The sequence below is a fragment of the Lissotriton vulgaris genome, chromosome 7 (genome assembly GCF_964263255.1).
Source record: "Lissotriton vulgaris chromosome 7, aLisVul1.2, whole genome shotgun sequence".
Classification (NCBI taxonomy): domain Eukaryota; kingdom Metazoa; phylum Chordata; class Amphibia; order Caudata; family Salamandridae; genus Lissotriton; species Lissotriton vulgaris.
This window is the reverse complement of record NC_141695.1, coordinates 1,673,546,784-1,673,565,535: the sequence shown is the minus strand read 5'-3', so window position 1 is coordinate 1,673,565,535 and position 18,752 is coordinate 1,673,546,784. Positions and strand designations below refer to the sequence as shown.

The window sequence follows — 18,752 nt, the reverse complement described above, 5'->3', positions numbered from 1 at the left end:
ACTGCCGTGTCGGGGATAGTGTCAAGCTGTTTCGTGAGATCTGCCCAGAATGCCAGTTCACATGTATTTGGGCCAAAGACATTTGTGATGTAAAATTCAGTGTCGTCCTTAAGTAGTTTAGCCGTAACCCACCTCCCTTTGTAATCAGATACAGAGGACAGTAGTTCTACATTGGCCTTTCTGGCTATCAAGGTCACAAACACCATTCTTTTTCGCGATTGCTTCCGATCCTACAACCTCAGTGTAAAATGTATTCCTGAGCGTATGAAATTGTTTGGCTTCTAACTTGGATTCCTGTAACAGGGCAATGTCCCCCTTTTGCCTACGTACGTAGTCTAGAATTTTCTGACGCTTGACAGGCTGGTTAAGGCCTTTCACATTAAGCAAGAGGATTTTCAGATTGCCTACCTTCGTTACCCCCATGGGTGTATCAATTGTAAGAGGCGTCATTAGTGTACAGAAGGATATCCCAATTCAGATAAAGAGCATATGCAGTTGACCCTGGGGGGTCTAAGTATAACCATCTTAAAGCATGCTGGGCAACATTTCTACTATCCTTAGATATACATCTCCGGATTGAGACCAATAGCGAGCACATAGTAAATGGTTGTAACACAGACAGAATTGTTGTGTGCGTTTTGGTAATGACAAGTAGCTTCTAGTCGATTCAGGCCCCCAGTTGTAGATAAGAGCGTGAAGAAAAATGGAACAGAAATAAAAAATATGGCTAATCCTGAGAAAAACAAAAAGAAGAAAAAGGACAAACCCTCACCCCCCTTTCCCACCCCCTCCCCCACCCATCCCCCATCCCAACCCTCCCATCCCACCCAAAACTTGAATGTAGGGCATGGTGATAGGAGAAAACAACAGTAGCACCATTACCTCCGTGGCAGCCGATGCAACATATCAAAGATTGAAAACTTGATCTAGTTTCATTTTAAACATTTAAGAGTAACTGCAACTATTATTTGATAACAATTATGATCAAAAAGTAGGCATTATCGGCAGCAAATCTCCAGCATATCTCCAGTCTCAACCTAAGTTATTGGTCCGAATAGTTTACCCTGCCAAGATACTACTTGTCCGTGGTTAGGTTAGCGGAGTGACCAGAATTTCCAGATATTATGAACACAATGTGCAGGCTACGCACCTGTAATCCATTTTCATTATACGAATTGCTTTGAAAACGAGCATAACATAATAACAACTACCTGGCGGCAGCAGGTAAACAGTAAGGGGATGGTTAAGTATCCAATATCACATCAAAGTAATGGAATGAATGAAGGCAATGTGACAGATAGGTTATGTATTATAGTCAACAGTTGGTCCTAGACGTAAATTCACCATGCAACACAGTTCCTATAGTACTCAAATATTTCTTTTTATGGTCAGCTTTAGATTGAATCGCTAAGGTTGTTAGAAAAAACACGACATGATAGATATATTAGCCCAGAATGTCAATTGATACATAAGAAGCACTGAAACAATGAAATCTCAATCGAGTCCAAACGGACTCACTTATTTAATATACATTTTGAAAAAGATTGGCAAATTTCTAAAATTATTTACAAAACCAAGGGGTTCTAATATCAATATAGTGCACAGAGAAGAGTGAAAGTAAGTGCTCAAGTGATTGATCAAAGGGATCAGTGAAACAAAGTGAAAATGATTTATATACAAGAATGAGCCTGCCCTGACTATAAAAGCTCTCAAAAAATGTAATTCTTTTTCACTGGCTCGTGGTTTTAAAGTCTTCCGTATTCCTTGATTTGCACTGCTAGCAAGGGGATTAGAGGGGGGACAGGAAATTGCAGGTGCAGGCTCGTAAGGAGAGTGTCGACGTTCCGACCCACAAAGAAACCGGGTGACTGAATTCCTCAGAACAGGGTCTTCATCAGGACGGGATGAGGAAGGAAGGGCAAAGGATAACTCAATGTGCACGTAGGTTAAAAGGACCCCAATGTCAGTGGGCACCCTTATGTGGTATGCCACCACAAGTGCGACGTTTGTCCGCACCAAAACTTAATGCCGATTTAGCACCACGTGTTATGTCGGGAAAGCGTTCCGACGCTGGTGTAAGTTGTATTGCTCAATTAGATGCCGAAGGTACGGAGGAGTCAATCTTCTCCTGTGTGCTGCCGATAGCTTCACTCTGTCTCTCGGTGAAAACGCGGAAGCAACACGCCCGCCATAGCTCACCAGTCGCTAAGCCGGTGAGCTACGGCGGGCGCGTTGCTACGTCGCACTTGTGGTGGCATACCACATAAGGGTGCCCACTGACATTGGGGTCCTTTTAACCTACGTGAACATTGAGTTATCCTTTGCCCCTTCCTTCCTCATCCCGTCCTGATGAAGACCCTGTTCTGAGGAATTCAGTCACCCGGTTTCTTTGTGGGTCGGAACGTCGACACTCTCCTTTGGAGCCTGCACCTGCAATTTCCTGTCCCGTCCCAGCCCCCCCCCCCCTAATCCTCTTGCTAGCAGTGCAAATCAAGGAATACGGAGGACTTTAAAACCACGAGCCAGTGAAAAAGAATTACATTTTTTGAGAGCTTTTATAGTCAGGGAAGGCTCATTCTTGTATATAAATCATTTTCACTTTGTTTCACTGATCCCTTTGATCAATCACTTGAGCACTTACTTTCACTCTTCTCTGTGCACTATATTGATATTAGAACCCCTTGGTTTTGTAAATAATTTTATAAATTTGCCAATCTTTTTCAAAATGTATATTAAATAAGTGAGTCCGTTTGGACTCGATTGAGATTTCAGTGTTTCAGTGCTTCTTATGTATCAATTGACATTCTGGGCTAATATATCTATCATGTCGTGTTTTTTCTAACAACCTTAGCGATTCAATCTAAAGCGGACCATAAAAAGAAATATTTGAGTACTATAGGAACTGTGTTGCATGGTGAATTTACGTCTAGGACCAACTGTTGACTATAAAACTTGATCCCCAGGTCCTTTGACTATAATTGGGTCACCCCTTGTTTTATAACAGATATGTTATGTAGACATAAACATAAGCTGCCAACGGCAGCAGGCAGCATACATTGAGACCTGGAGGAGTAACCTTTAAGAGCAACACACAACGCAATATATCAGCAACACCAGCGAAGTATACTCATTTATAATCAGTGGCGGCTCCCTCGGCTGCTTCAAGCGATGATATGTCCATGGAAGATTCGTCTGGTCCTTGTAGAAGTCTTTTGAGTTTCTGTGGATCTGAGAAGACGTGGGACACTCCTTGTATGGTCAACCTGAACTTAGCTGAACCAATAAATCTGCATTTTTCTTCTAGTTTATTTCTATTTATTTTCTACTACAATCATACCTGTACACCTTTTATAATTTGACACATGTATTCATCTATGTAACTTAATATTTTCTCTAGTATCAGTTATTTATTCTAATGTCAACCGCTGCACAATATATCTTATGTATTATTATTATTTACTGTTTACTCCATTTCATTCCCCCTTTTTGTTCCTTCAATAAAAATGATTTGAAATCAAAAAAATAAAATTTGTTGCAGGGTTCTTTAATTACTTCAGAGTAAGCGCGCTCATTTCTACGCAGCAAGGGTGTCTCCAAGAGACATGTCGGGCGGTGCAGTGCTGTCCTCCGACTGCTAGGGGCGCCCGTACGTCTCTCCGGAGACTTGCTCTGTGCTAACATGCCCACCGTTACAATCGAATTCCACAAGGGACTGCGATCAGATCGGTCTCACGGCTGGCCTCTGTCCATTTCAAGCCCCAAGGCCTGGAGTGATGCACCCCACAGAGGTGTCAGTACTTTTGCCGATAGGCGGCAACTCTTTCCTTGCCCTCTGTGCACGATTCTACAACCCGCTGTGGTCTGTATAAGAGGCCATTGGCCTCAGTTTACTACGCACATCCAACGCCTGCGTCGAGGCCCATGTCAAGGTTTTTTACCCCAAATTATAATGTGCAAGGAGCCCTCACTATCCTCATAGCCCAAATCAGGTTTTATGGGATACCTCATCACGACCTCAAAATAACACAAAAGTATTGAAAAATACAAGATAAAATTATAGCATCACAGCTCCAGGTTTGCTGTTTCTCATAACCTATCTGTAGCTTAGGTTTTTCACCCTGTCAAATAAGGGGCAGTTAGTGTCCCACTGTTGATTGGTGCCTTTCCGGCCCCTACATTACCTGGTGTTGCTCAGGCCTCCATCGTGGAGATCCACAACTCCTATATGGAGGAGACGATCACTTACCTCCCCACTGATGATGATTTCTGTAAAGTCATGGATACCCCAATCCATAGGCCAGTTTTGGAAGCCATGGCACCTCTCGAACAAATTCTAATGATACTGGCAGCACAGTGCCTTCGACCCCTCAATCCGAGGGCAGAACCTCAGGGGCCTTCCCCCATCCTTCTGGCATACCAAAGGTCTTCTGGTAAGAAGCACATTGGTGAAGACTTTGACGCCTCTGCCCTCCTTAAGTGCGCATTCCTGGACCATAACTAACGGGCACTAGCAGATCCTTGCACCCTATTCACTCCTCCGATCACTGACTTGGACCACTTCCCCATTCACAGGACAGTGACGTTTCTCCAGCCTCTGATGGAGACATGGAGCCAGACAGACCATGGTGGCCCCAATTGGACCCCAAGGCATCTGACAGCGCTAAACCCACTCTGGATCCAGATTGCGATTTACTTAACCCAGACATCCTTCTCAACCCCCCTCGTCTGTCTGGGTCCCTGCAGACTAAGGAGCCATGTATGTGGCTGAGAGACTGCAGAAGTCTATGGACAAAGTAGCCCGCAACTGTCTCAAGATAGAATGTCCTTGCCCATCCTTTGCAGACAAAGTGGCCCTTACGTCAGAAACAGATCCGGGCATGGTGACCTTCCTCACCAAGTATAGCCACGACCCTAAAAAGGGCAGGGATCATCCCTGCCTGTCCCGTTAGCACAAGCTTTTATACGTGGCGGGCTCCTTGGCGAAAATATTAGACATAACTGAGAACGCCAAGGCTCCCGGCTTCCTCATATTCCCGATCTCCTGTCAAGGTGGGGGCAGAGGGCGATAATATTCCTTGGCAATGCCAACTGCGCCGCATCCATGGAAAGCAGGAGGTTCCTATTAATCAAGACTGATCCCAAACTAGGAGCCCTAGCCACCTTTGAAGATGGTCCCGTGGCGCAAGGCAGCTAATTTATCAAGGCGCTCAGCAAATTTGCCGCCACGTCCAACTCGCTGGGCACGGTCGTCAATGAAAAAGATTTTTCCCTCTTGGTTTTCAACCAGGCTGGGTGTGGAAGGGGGCAATTGGCCAGCAGTGGGCAACAGCAGGTCTTTTTCCGAGGCAGTCTCTAGACTAGGGAACTACTAGAACCAGCCCAGGTTTGGGGTGGCTCTATCCCACCAATGAATACCCCACACACCGAGGCTTCAGAGGCGGACCTAGAGGTGGACACCAGCAGGGCACTTCTCACAGTAAATGTAATCCTCTTTTTTCAAGTAAAGTTTGGAGGCAGAGGTTCAAGATCTCCATCCAAAGGGGCCATTGTTCCAATAATCCCATATCTCCATTGCTTTCTCAGCAATCATTTTTGTGATGGACTAACGGGATAGCAGGAAATGCCCAGTTATCAACCTCAAGCAATTCAACGAGATCTTCTGCCCAACGACTGGTTGGCACGTTTGGATCTAAAGGATGAGTACCTTACGGTCCTGATATTCCCACCTCACCAACGCTTCCTCCAATTTCAGTGGCTCCAATGCACTTATAAGTTCACAACCCTCCCTTTCGGCCTCTCCTCAGCTCTGTGGTGTTTCACTAAGAGCTTCACCAGGGCCAGAGGAGTTTGCCTTATTATCTAACTGGATGATATATTGTTGATGAACCAGGACCAGAGGACCCGGCAGATCCACCTTCAGTGGATGGTCTCCCTCTTGCAGTCACCGGGTTCTCTTATCAATGAGAAAAAAAAGTTGGTGTTATCTCCCACACATTCCATTGTCTTCCTAGACTTCGTAGTGTATTCCATGCAAGCCACTCAGAGTCTCTCATCCAGAAAGGTAGCCAAAATCAGACACTAATTAATTCGCTGCATAGCAATCCCTTTGTCAGATCGCAAGGGTGGTCATGCTTCTCTCCTCGTCCATCCAGGCCAAATTTCCCAGCCCCTTACATTAAAAGGGCCTTCAATGGCTCAAGATATCAGACTTGAAAGGGTCTGAGGTACTCAGAGTGCATACCCCTATTAGACAACGCAAAGGTGGAAATTCAATGGTGGTAAGCTCACATGGAGGCTTGGAACGGCCTCGTCATCTTTAGGTCCCAACCAGACTTGGTGATCGAGTCCGATGCCTGCAGAGTGGGCATGATATGGAGAATTTTCAATAGGAGGAAAATGGTCATAACAAGAGAGCTCTCTGCACAACAATTGCTTAGAACTGATGCCTGAGATTCTCAGTCAAGTATTGGACAAAATAACAAATGCAATGTCCTCCTCAAAATGGACAATGTGGCAGTGTAAGGTGCATCAACCACTTGGGTGGTGGGGGGTTGGTTCACGCTCCAAACCTCTCTCGGATCCGGCCAGGAGCTTCTAGGAGTACTGCCTGGAGAACCTGATCTCAGTTATAGCAGAACATCTTCCGGGCTCGGACAATCACCACGTGGGGGACTCGCAGTCCTGATACCTGAGGGACCTCAGTCTTTGGAAATTGGATCAGTCCATCTTTCGGCCGTTGAACTTACGATGAGGCCCATTTTTAGTGGACCTCTTTGCAGCCAGGCTAGACCATCAATTTCAGAAAATACTTCAGCTGGAGACTGGACCCCTCATATCAGGCGACAGATGCATTCCTACAATGGTTGGAAAGAAAGGGGCTATGCGTTTCCCCTATTCTCGATAATGAGGCTTTCCACCCAAGTCCGGTGATAGTAGGCAGAATTTGTAGTGATCACTCCCCTTTGGATGTCTCAAGTGTGGTTTCCAGTTCTGATGGAACTTTCTTGGGATTCCCCAATCAATCTACCCCCGTTCCCAGCTCTTCTCCGAGATCCCTTCAGGAATCTCAATCATCTAGTCATGAACGGTTCACTGCTGCTCAAGGCATAGAGGAATACTGGGGACGATGGCATGTCTCTGGACGTTCGCTCTAAGCCGCAGACCTTCTCTCCCGGGCATGGGCAGGTAACATAAATAAAAGATATTGATCAGCTAGGTCCCGACGGATGGGTTGGTGTCGTCAATGACACTTGGATCCCGTGGGGCCCACCATTGTCCATTTCCTGGCCTCCCTAGTGTCGGATGGCATGGCTTATAGGGCGATCAATACTTCTCTGTCAGCAGTTTCTGCGGGCACCCCCTCGATAGATGGACATCCTGTGGGCGAACACTCGTTGACCCAGAAACTCCCGAGATGAGTACAGCTATCCATTCCCCCAGAACAGCGGTATTCGATCCTTTGGGACGTGAACGTACTTCTTAATCTTTTTCTCTCTGCCGAGAATCAAGAACCTTTCTATGAAGCAATTGTCCGCCAAGTTACCTTCCCTCCTATGACTGATCTCCTGTAGACAAGTATCTGATGTCAGGGCTTTGGACATCAAGGATGAGTGTTTACTCCGGTGTGCGTTACCTCAAGGAGAACAAAAAACAATTCCAGAGTGATCGCTAATCCAGCTTTTCCAGACTCTCCCAGTTTATGTGTAGTGAGATGCATTACGTTTTTTGAGGCCATGACAGAGGAACTCCATCCCCCAGGGAACAGCAAATTCTTATTACCCTTAAAAGCGGTTTCCTCTCCTACGATCGCTAGATGGGTCAGATGGGCCATGCAGGAACTACGCATCAACACTCAGACATGTAGGGCCCACTGCACCAGAGGGGTTATGGCCTCTAAAGCCTTCTCCTTGGTAGCTCACTAGGATGATATCAGGAATGCAGTGGATTGCTTACAGACTCAGTTTTCAAGAGCTTTTACTTTAAGCTACCTCATAACATACCATCCTTAGTGGTGAATAAGCTTTGAACTAGCATAACCTGCGCCTCTGGTCCTGACAGAATATAAAAAGTCCTATCATTCGTAGCGCAAATTTTCAATTCTATTAAGGGCACAAAGGCAAGGACTAACCCCCCCACACACACACGCACGTGGTCATGGACTAACTGCAACCCCACATCCCCCGGGTATTAGATGATGATTCGTAAGGAACGTAAGCAATCCCTTTTCGATTACATATGGCTTTGCAAATGACAGTCGAGTTTGTCTCTTTGTTAAATTGTACTTGTGATTTATGATGACCAGTATCTGTTATTATGCATGACCGTTAGATCTTTCAGACTGTGTTATAAATACTGGCCTTTTTTACAGGAAATGATTCGGGCAAGCAGGACTAATGGTTAACTTCCGGCTAATCGTCACACTAAGAAAGAGGAGGAAAAATACAGACATGGGACAAAAATGGTTTCATGAGCACCCTGACTGGTTGAACTTTAATTAACTTTATCCCATGTGTTCAAGGGATTTGTAGTTTTATTACAGTTTTCACGTGGCTGCTGTTAATAAAGCAAAGAAAAGATAGGAATAATCCTCGTCTTTATGTCCTTATTAGAATTTAAATTTTGTTACAAAAGCTAGTAATTGTTATATTATCAATAATGCAGGTGCAGGCAAACTGCTCCTGCAGATTATAAAAACAAAGTGCAATATATAAATCGCAGTAAACGTTTGTCGACAGGAGTTAGGTGCAGGAGGCTATTGTTTCCTTTAGAGACTAACACATAGTTTGGCTCAAGTAACTTAAAACCTTATCATTGACAACATCAGAAATTCATAAACAAAACCTACAATACACTTTGAATTAATCAATAGTGCAGATGCAGCCAAAAAAAACGAAGTAAAGAGTGCAATATATAAAATAGCAGAAAACTTAGAACGAACACATAGTTAGGCTCAAGTTACTGAAAACCATAACAACGAAGACAACATTAAAAATGTATAGCAGAAAAAGCTTCAATACATTTTAAATTAATCAATAGCACAAATACAGTCAAACGACTACAGATTATGATAAAAGCAAAGCGCAGGGTACAATATAAGGGATAGCAGCAGACTTTTGTCGATTGGAGTTAGGCGCGGGGGTCTTTTGCTCCCGTTAAAAACTAACATATAAATCGGCTCAGTGTGTCTTCAATTAATACATACAACTTAGAGTGCAATTACACCGCTTTTCATACAATTCATTAAAACAGAAACTTCATAAACAAGCACAGCTCTAAGAAGAACTCAAGTAAATAACAATGATGCAGGAAGCAGACAAAGCACTTCAACCTTAAACTTGAGACATTTGACTGAGGAGGGTTGCCTCAATACGATGTGGCACTAGCGGGCAGCCCTGTAAAGTGCTTGAGCTTATGACTGATGCCACACCAAGAGTTGTTACTTCCCTACTTAGTTTCTTAACCGTCAGGGTCACAAACTGGACCAGCAAAATATTAAAAGTGGGGTTGTCAGGATTGAGGGTGCAGATAATTGCCTGCTGGCATGTAGGAGTGCCTAGTTTGTTCCATTCTGGCCTTGAGAGTGCTTCCGTTCCGCTGACAAGGCTGGGCAACTGCAAACAAGGCGTTGAAGAGATTCCTCGTACATACTGCAGGCTCTACATCTTGTGGCTTCTGAAGGTCTACGCCACCTGGTTAGGTGTTTCAAAAACTGCCACGCCCCAAGGCTAGGGTCAATGAACTAAAAATGGTAATACATGCAGGGCAAATAAGGTTGTTGATGAGTCCGCTGGTAAGAACTCATGACAGCATTTATTTGTGAGTTTTTTTTTTTTATTACTTGGGTGTGTCAAAATAGGCTTACCTACAGATTCTTTTTCAGAGAACTATCACTTATTTGTTTTTTAAGACAGGGGAGTGAGACTCCACTAGGGATATGAATTAGTTTAGTATGCTGGCTGAAACTGAACAGAGGGATTGCAACAATATTTACACTGGGCAGTTTGGGGGGCTAATGGATTGATGGAAAACCTCACAAATGTATGACTGAATTAGAACAAGGGTTGTAATACCAGCACCCACTGTCCGGGGGAGGTCTCAGAAGCAATATTGGTCGAAACATGTCGACAGCTATGTGATTGAGAAAAACGATCAGATTAAATTACTAATGAAGCCATCAGCAGAAGGAGTCATCTTCTCCTGCCCACTGTACATGACTCCTTGAGCAATAGTTAAAAAACATTGTGGGCCTTACTCACACAAGCGCTATTGGTACCCACACACTAGCAACAAAAAAATTGGACAGGTGCCTAGACTGAGTAGTCCACCCTAATCCATTGTGTACTTACCTTCACCTCAGTTATCCAAGATTATGCACTTTATGTTCGATGTACTTTCCGTGATTGTTTCACTTTGAACTTTTTTGGGGTCATGGTTTTGTCTGTTCACAAACTCTCAAACAAACTGAATGTATGGACAGAAAAATTCCTCATGAATTAATGTGATACTGTGTTTTGGCACTTGAGGAATTAACGTGATATTAGATTGTAATACTTGTGCCAATCTGCCGATGAAGCAGAGAATTACAAAATTATATAAAAAAAATGAATTACAGTAGATTAATGTGTGCTGTATTGATTGAAAGTTTATAGATCGAGCGGGAAGACAAATCTTCACACTGGAGCACCAGAAAGCACAATAACATATTTCTGGAATGAAAACTGTCTCACTGAGAAAGGGTCTTCATGGGACTTTATTAGACAATTGCTTTAAATGATGAAAGCTTTATAAGATGTTTGTCCATTGTCTAGTTATGTTTTTTTAGTATAAAATACTACACCCTCTCCAAACTTCAATGTACAGTAGGATGATCATCCTACCCTCTGGGAAGCAGGAACATCCCTTGCACTCCAAAATGCCCCTGGAACTTGAGAGGCTATCAGATAGAGAGCGCCCTCATATTGACCCGTAATTTAGGACTGCACAGTGCCTTCAGCAGCAGCGGGTCCCACACAATTTAGATAACAGACTCAGGCAGTCCCTCAAATCGGATGAAGATCTTAAGGAGCGCAACAAATACCTGTGGAAGTTCTTCAAGTTTTCGGCATCGGTGTAATCTGCCACATTAAGTGCAAGGTCCACAACCTGTTCCAGCTTAGGATCCTGAGGAGAAGAAAAAAAAAAAAAGAATTTAACTGTATGAAAGTAGCAAAATCAGAAAGGTCAGGGACTAGATTTCAGCCCACCAGATGCTGTGAGGTACTTGTGATATAGACTTAGCCTCAACACCACAAACAGCAGATCAGCATGATATGTCCGCAAGGTCCCTTAGAACACAGGGTCAATGAAAGACACACTGAAATGAGCCGTAAATTAACTCTTGCGTCATACAAAAAAACTGGGTATTGGATCACGAAGAAAAGTTTCCCTCACCTGTAAATCTTTCCCCAATGCAAAGTGAAATACCTACTCTTGCAGAAACACCCATTTTTATACAAAAAGTGCTCAGGCTTGAAAATCCATAAACCACCAATCCACATCACTAACTGCAAACCAAAGGCATGTGGATGCATCAACTTGCAGCACTGTTATGAAAGTGGGAGACTGGACACTGCCTCAAGAACCACTAGAGAGCAAAAGCTATTGCCAATATAATGGAGAAGTGGAGAAGTGTGGCTCAATGGTTAGAGCGGCAGACCCTGATGCAGAGGTCTAGCCCGGGACCAGGGTTCAATTCCCCGCCTCAACGGGTCTTGGGCTCAAAATTCCACGGACCTGATAATTCTCGCCTCAGTGCCTATTCCAATCATGGAGTCCCACTCTGCAACTCTGGGCAATAGCTTGCTTAATCTCCACAACGGCCCCCACAACGCTAAGGATGCCTGGCCTCCACCTTGGGGGTGCCCAGGAGTGGCGCCTCACAGGGAAAGCCAGGATGGGTTTCACAGCGGTATTCGTACAAGCGCCTTGAGACCATTGCGGGTGAGTAGTGCGCTATACAAGTATCAATTTACAATGTAAGGAATATTTTGTAACTGTGCCAGTCAGCTTTGGCAAAGATATATGCATGTCAAAAGGTAGCGGAGGAGAGCGGTAGAGTCTCTTAATCTGCTCTCTCATAACAATGTGGTAGCAGGCAAAGCAATCTCCTCGTAAAGAAATGCGAGTGCAGCATTAGCTTAAGCAGCCTGATCTCTCTTCTGGGGTGGGGACTGCGTCAGGAGTTGGTCCGTTTCTATGATTTGTGTTATTGTAGTGCGACAGGTAGAAACAAGCATTAAAAAGGCAATAGGTCTCGCCTTTCATAAGTCTTTTGCTTTGCTATACAATACCATTAGGAAAGCAAATGGCTTTAACTTAAAGGCGAGACCTTTTGGATTTTCAATGCTTGTTTTCCTTTTGGTTCCAGTTCTAATCTTATCTCTCACCTCGCTTCAGGTTTCCGTTTTCTTATACGCCCTTGCATCTTATTCAAATGGACATCCCCCCATTGGGTACGGACCACCACCGCCGACGTGTTGTCTTATTTATCTAAGCATCCACGAGTTCACCACGGGGTCAGTCCTCATTTCAAACTCTCATTTTTCTTCTGCTCAGCGAGATGTCAGATTTGTATCTTTATCGCCCCTCCTCCTCTCACCCCTTTAAAAAAATCTTCCCTGATCAGACACCACAATAGAGATGTCCCTTGTTCCCAATTCCCCTGAGCCCAACTTTCAACAGAAAACCATACAACGGGAATCCCAGCGACTGCTTGTCCCACCAACAGAAGACCAAGGAGAAGCCACGAGAGCTCCCAAGACGCAGAGTTGTAGCAAAGAAGGTGTGGGTAGACAAGAACAGAGGAGGGTAGAAAATACGAGAAAGCGAGTAAGAAGACAGATACATTATAGAGGGAAGCTGGAGGGAGGAAAGGAAACAAGAGCAGAGGTAGAGCGAGGGCTGGGAAAGATGAAGAAAAAGAAGGAGAGCCAGGAAAAGGAGTGAAGAAAATGAGAATTGCAAACCGAGAAAGGTGAGGGGTAAAAACAGGGGGGAGAGGGGATGTAAGAATAGGTGAGGGGAGGGAATGGAAGGTGGGGGTGGGGAAGGAGGAGAGCGGGAGGAGTAGGGATGGACACAGCGTCCCGAAAAGAGGAAAGGGGTCGGACACTACGGACATAGCACGTGCAATGGAGGTGGGAGGAGGCCAAGGAAAGAAAGCCTGCAGAGGGGTGGAGATGTTGGTACCAGGAAGTGGAGAAGGTGGTAGCAAAGGGTGAGAAGGGGGAGCAAAAGTGATGGGAAGAGGTATGGAATGAATGAGGCGAAGAAAGTGAGGCAAACTGAGATAGGTAGAAGAACAGGGAGAACTACAGTAAATAGAAGACAGAAAGGAATATCTTTGGAGGCATTGGGAATTATTTATACTATTTCTGGTTCTTGCCAAATCCATTGAACATTTGCGAGCACTCTGCAACTCCACTGAAAAGAACATTAACAAAGAGGCACTGCCAAATTAAAAAGAACATACTAAGTAATGAAGATCTGATATGTGCCACCACGGGAACTGGAGGTGTGTACTCCAGCCTCCTGCCCCTGAGAGGTCCATGCACAGACAGTTCTCGTCACTGACAGCAGATGCATGTGTACATCTGAAACAAGCACAAACCTGATCTTTTCAGTGTTCATTCTGTAGCCTCAGCGCACCCACTGATTGCAACCCGCGGAGGCCCATGCCACCCGGGCGCGGGACACGGAGCAGAGACAAACAGGCCACACGATACCCAGCGGCTGCACAGAGCCTCTAATCTGGTCTTCCAAGAAAGGTGTGTTGAAATATGTCCCGTCCTTCTGTGAAGGCAGCTGCATTCCTGACGTGTAATTCCCCAACCCCTAGTCACTCACAGACCCAAATCTGGTTCAAGCACCTTGTATCGGTAATAATCTTTTCACCAAACAACGGGTGACAAGCTCCCAAGTCCTCGCATCGCCCCAAACAATCTATTTTAGAGAGACTTTGTTTTTTTTTTGTTAGGAAGGGGGGGGGGGTGGTTATACAGTTACGTCACCTAGGTAAAACATCCTTTGGGACCCCGCATCAATCCATGTGCAGCTATTTCACACAAGTCTCCTGAAACTGTTCAGCACTTCACCACATGCTTTCAAGTCCGGCTTTTCACCATTCTGTGGTTGATAAACTGCCACTGAGCTGGCTAGAGGCATATCAGTTTGAGGTGTGCACTCGGTAAATCGTTATTATTGGAATCAAAGCGCAAGTATGCATTTGTTCACCTCGGTATTCTTAGCAGCAGGTATAACTTCGGGATGTCCAGCTATCGCGGAGAATATTCGGTTTGACAGTAACTAGAATATTCCAAACCAGCAGCTGGAGGAGACTACACAATAAACGATGACTCCAGCCCAGGTGCCATCTTAACATTCACCTGTATGTGTATGGCATTTACATTCACCTGTATGTGTATGGCATTTCTCAGTGGTCAAGGGAGACTGGGAAAAGCAAAGGCCCCTTTCGGTTCAAATATTGGTGGTTTTCTGAGCTGTGTTAAATTCCTTCAGGAGGCAAAAGCGGACTTCTTTGACCAATACAGGTGGAACAGCATTTATTTGTAAGCTCTCTTCGGGGCTAGAATGCCAGCAGTCAGTCTCCTTATCCTCTTCTCTGAAGGGGGGCCAAATCCTGGGTCTAGCCTGGTGGAGAATGCGGGGGCAGTGTCTAGCGAGTGCTGGGTGCGGTGCTGGCCGCCATTCTCAAACTAAAAGCGCACTGAATTATGAGGCTTGGCCCGAGGGAGGTGGCACCAGGAGCATGCCGAGGCGCATTTTAAACAAGCTGTCTGCGTTGTGCGAAAAATAAAGTGCTTAGCAGCTAATGAAGGAGAGTGTGTAACGCCACAAGTGAGAGATCCAATTCCAGTGGGCGGGGGCCAAAAGTGGACAGGGCGGTAACAAGTAGGGACTAAGAAGCCTCCTTTTCAATCGTGAGCCAGCGTTTAGCATGGAGGATGACGCCCGTGAATGGAAACGATGGTCGGGGCATCAAGTCTGCCTCTGAAAGCTTTAGAATCCGTATTAATTCCAAGAAGCCCTCGCATGGCGAGAGCACCTCATGCACGCTGCCAACACCAGGCGAGACCTAAAAGCACCCACAGACTGATCAAGAGCAAAATGCTTTTGACTGAAGATATGGCAGCAAGAATGAGGATGCCCTGAACATATGCAGAGGGTGGGGGCCACAAGGTGTGAGCTGATCGACCCATGCCTCATCAATATTTATCAAGGTTGAGGCATATGGACCCGATATGCATGGAGAGTATTCTAGCTTTAAAATAAACAAGGGGGTACAGAGGCAAATTCTAGGCTATGAAGGGGCCTATTAATTATTTGCTTCTGAACAAAGCGCCTGCTCTGCAGGCCCTTAATATTACTAATCTGACTATCAATTCACCCAATATTCCTTGCACACAACATGGATAACATAGCCAGGGTGGATCCAAGATACTAAAAGCCACATATCTCCAAAGGAGAACATGAAGGGGAAATGCTTTGCTGCAGTGGCATATGATGGGGCTCCAAAATTCCTTCCTATCACAAGCCCCCGCCAACTGGTATCGCCACAGCTTGTTGGTAGCAGAGCTGGCCTCAAGTTTCATGCCAACAAACTTTCCTTCCATGACTCATAGTCCTGTATTCAGCAGAAAGGGAACAAAACCCGGACCTCTTTGTCTTTGGCACCAAACTGGATTGGGGTTTAGTGGATGTCTTTCTGTGCAAACAACAACGAGAAACAGAACAGCAAGACATTGAGCTTACATGGCAAGGCCTGCAGTTAGGCTGGGAGAATTGGGTAATATGTAGAATCACAAGCAAGATTGTGTGGTACAGGTGAACAATATTAGGTTGGAAGGTGGGCATGCATAATCTAAAACTTACAGGTTATTGGCAGGTGAGACTAATGGGCATAATTCTCTGGCTCACCGACAGCCAGATTCTTACATTGGGCAATAACTCAAGAACATTGGTGGCCAATTTCATGCAGGATGTGGTACCATTTCATAGTGATTTGGTGGATGGATTATGATCTTTATTACATTCAAATCTGTGCAGTAGGAACTTCTTTCCATCTTTTTTCGTGGTATTTCAGAACCATAAGTTTACAAACCAAAACAGAACTCATCCTGATCAAATTACTTTGCTTCTTGACCGTTGCAAAAATACTTATGAATTAGGCTGCATACTTGCACTTCTACTGTTAAGTAGCGGAAGGACTCACCATTGCATTAATAATTATGCTGCTCTCAACCATTATGGCCTTCAGGAGGATCTCAGAGGTATCATCTGTAGAGCGGTACCGCAGGGTGTACAATTCTTTGTTTGCATTCCATCCTCTGGGAAGCAGCTCAGACTTTGTCTCATCAGAAGCTGGCTATTGTCGGGGGATAAGAGAGAGAAAGAAAAAATATTTTACATTGACACTATTACAGCTCCTTTCCCTGTTGGTCTACTACACCTTGTGATCACTAAGACTACAAAATTAAGACAGTATCTGCAAAGAATATATTATGCCTTACACCAAGTACAGACATCCGGGGTTCCTGCTCCCTCAGACTGAAAGTTACAACTTAAATAGTACTTTGACTTGAAAGAGGTTATCATAGAAAAGGAGCTACGGGCAATCCTACCAGGATAGCTCTGTGTGGGCGGGGTCCCATTTTCTCCGGTAAGAGGGCAGCTTCTTAGGTTTCGCAGAAGCATGGGGAATGACCAACAATTTTGTTGATGCAGGCTGTCTCTTCTCGCCTCTGATTTTTAGGTCATCATAGAGGGGTCAGTTTTGAAGGCATCTCTTAGCTCAGTAGTTGGGGCCTTCTGCCCCCGTTCTGCAGGCATAAAGGGGCGTGAGATTCCCAAGGGGATTAATGTAGAGGTAGGGCGGTTAGAAAGGCACCTCAGATATGCGCTATTGTGCGTGTGTCTGCATGTATGCACGTAACATTCCATGACTCCTAGGGTTGCATGAGCGGAAAGACACCTACACTAGCAGCGTATGGAATTGGGCTCTCTGGCAACCCCCGAGTTAATGTACTTGGTTCAAAATGGCCACTAGTAGTATGTGTGATCCTATGGGTCTCAAGGTAATAGATATAAGGGGGATTGGGACTATATTTATGCTAGTGTGAGAATGAGTGTTGTATGATCTCCAGGGAAAGAAGAATTTAGAGGTAGCTCATATATTCATGAATGGTGACTGCCATGAACCTATTGGTGGGCATAGAGATTTCCCAATATACATTAGTTGTGGGCAGAAAATACACTAGCTTACTACAGTGGAATCTTGTGTGCACAGTGTGCATGGAAGGGCATAGGGGAGTGTAAGTACAAGGTACTGTAGCCCTTGGGTGCGTGTGTAAGTGGTAGAAAATATGGTCCAATGCTTTGTATTTAAAGCACCAGATCAAATCAGCCAGCAAAAAGGCTCCCTGGTTCAATGATGACCTTAAAAAATCCAAGAAGCTATGCCGCACCCTGGAGAAAACATGGAGAAAAAACCCAACCACCGACAACATGGCCACCCTCAAGGCAGCCACCCGCAAACACCACCAACTGATTCGATCCGCCAAGAAATCAGCATTCAAGGATCGTCTCGACAACAACACCCACAACAGCAAGGAACTTTTCAACATCGTCAAAGAATTCACCAACCCCACCGCAGCATCTAACGACATCACTCCCTCCCAAGACCTCTGCGATGCGTTATCCTCCTTTTTCTACAACAAAATTGCCGACATCCACAACAGCTTCGAGAACACTCCCAGCAATCAACCCTCCCCACCCCCCTCAGATCCTACTCCGCCAACTAACAACCTTAGCGCCTGGAACCCAATCACCACTGAAGACACCATCCGCCTAATGAACTCAATCCACTCTGGCTCGCCAACCGACCCCTGCCCCCACCACATCTTCAACAAAGCTGACTCCATCATCGCATCCCATCTCCGTGATGTCATCAACTGCTCGTTCAACTCTGCCACCTTCCCAGAAAGCTGGAAACACGCCGAACTCAGCGCCCTCTTGAAGAAACCCACAGCAGACCCCTCTGAACTTAAAAACTACCGACCCATATCCCTCCTCCCTTTCCCCGCCAAAGTCATTGAGAAAGCCGTCAACAGCCAGCTCGCCGCCTTCCTTGAATCCAACAACTCCCTCGATCCATCTCAATCCGGATTTCGAGCCAAACACAGCACCGAAACCGCCCTCATTGCAGCGACAGACAACATCCGAACACTACTGGATAACGGAGAAACAGCGGCCCTCATTCTACTCGACCTCTCGCCCGCTTTCGACACAGTCTGCCACAGCACCCTTATACAACGCCTCAGCAACATCGGCATACAAGGAAAAGCCTTGGGCTGGATCATCTTGTTCCTCGCCGGGAGAACTCAAAGAGTCCGACTTCCCCCATTCAACTCAGAGGCCACTGAAGTCATCTGTGGAGTACCACAAGGATCATCACTCAGTCCCACCCTCTTCAACGTTTACATGAGCCCACTCGCATCCATCGCGCGCCAACACAACATCATCTCTTACGCCGACGACACCCAATTAATCCTTTCCCTCACCAAAGACCCTAACACCGCCAAAACCAATCTTCACGAAGGCATGAAAGAAGTAGCCGAATGGATGAAACATAGCCGCCTAAAACTCAACTCAGACAAAACGGAGGTGCTCATCCTAGGATCTTCCCCCTCTGCTTG

The 18,752-nt window shown here is 45.4% G+C and overlaps 1 protein-coding gene across 2 annotated transcripts in view; it reads right to left on the bottom strand.

Annotated features, from left to right (window-relative positions):
- The window catches only part of PSMF1 (proteasome inhibitor subunit 1), a 64,937-nt gene that overhangs the window by 20,986 nt on the left and 25,199 nt on the right, over positions 1-18,752 (bottom strand). For both annotated transcript variants that reach the window (XR_015297628.1, XM_086932730.1), the window contains exons 2-3: positions 16,271-16,423; positions 11,078-11,160 (exon numbers count right to left, since the gene is read on the bottom strand). Coding sequence is in view for 1 of the 2 variants with exons in the window: in XM_086932730.1 (XP_086788856.1) it covers positions 11,078-11,160; positions 16,271-16,423 (236 nt within the window). In the remaining variant the exon portion in view is untranslated. The remainder of the gene's footprint in view (positions 1-11,077; positions 11,161-16,270; positions 16,424-18,752) is intronic.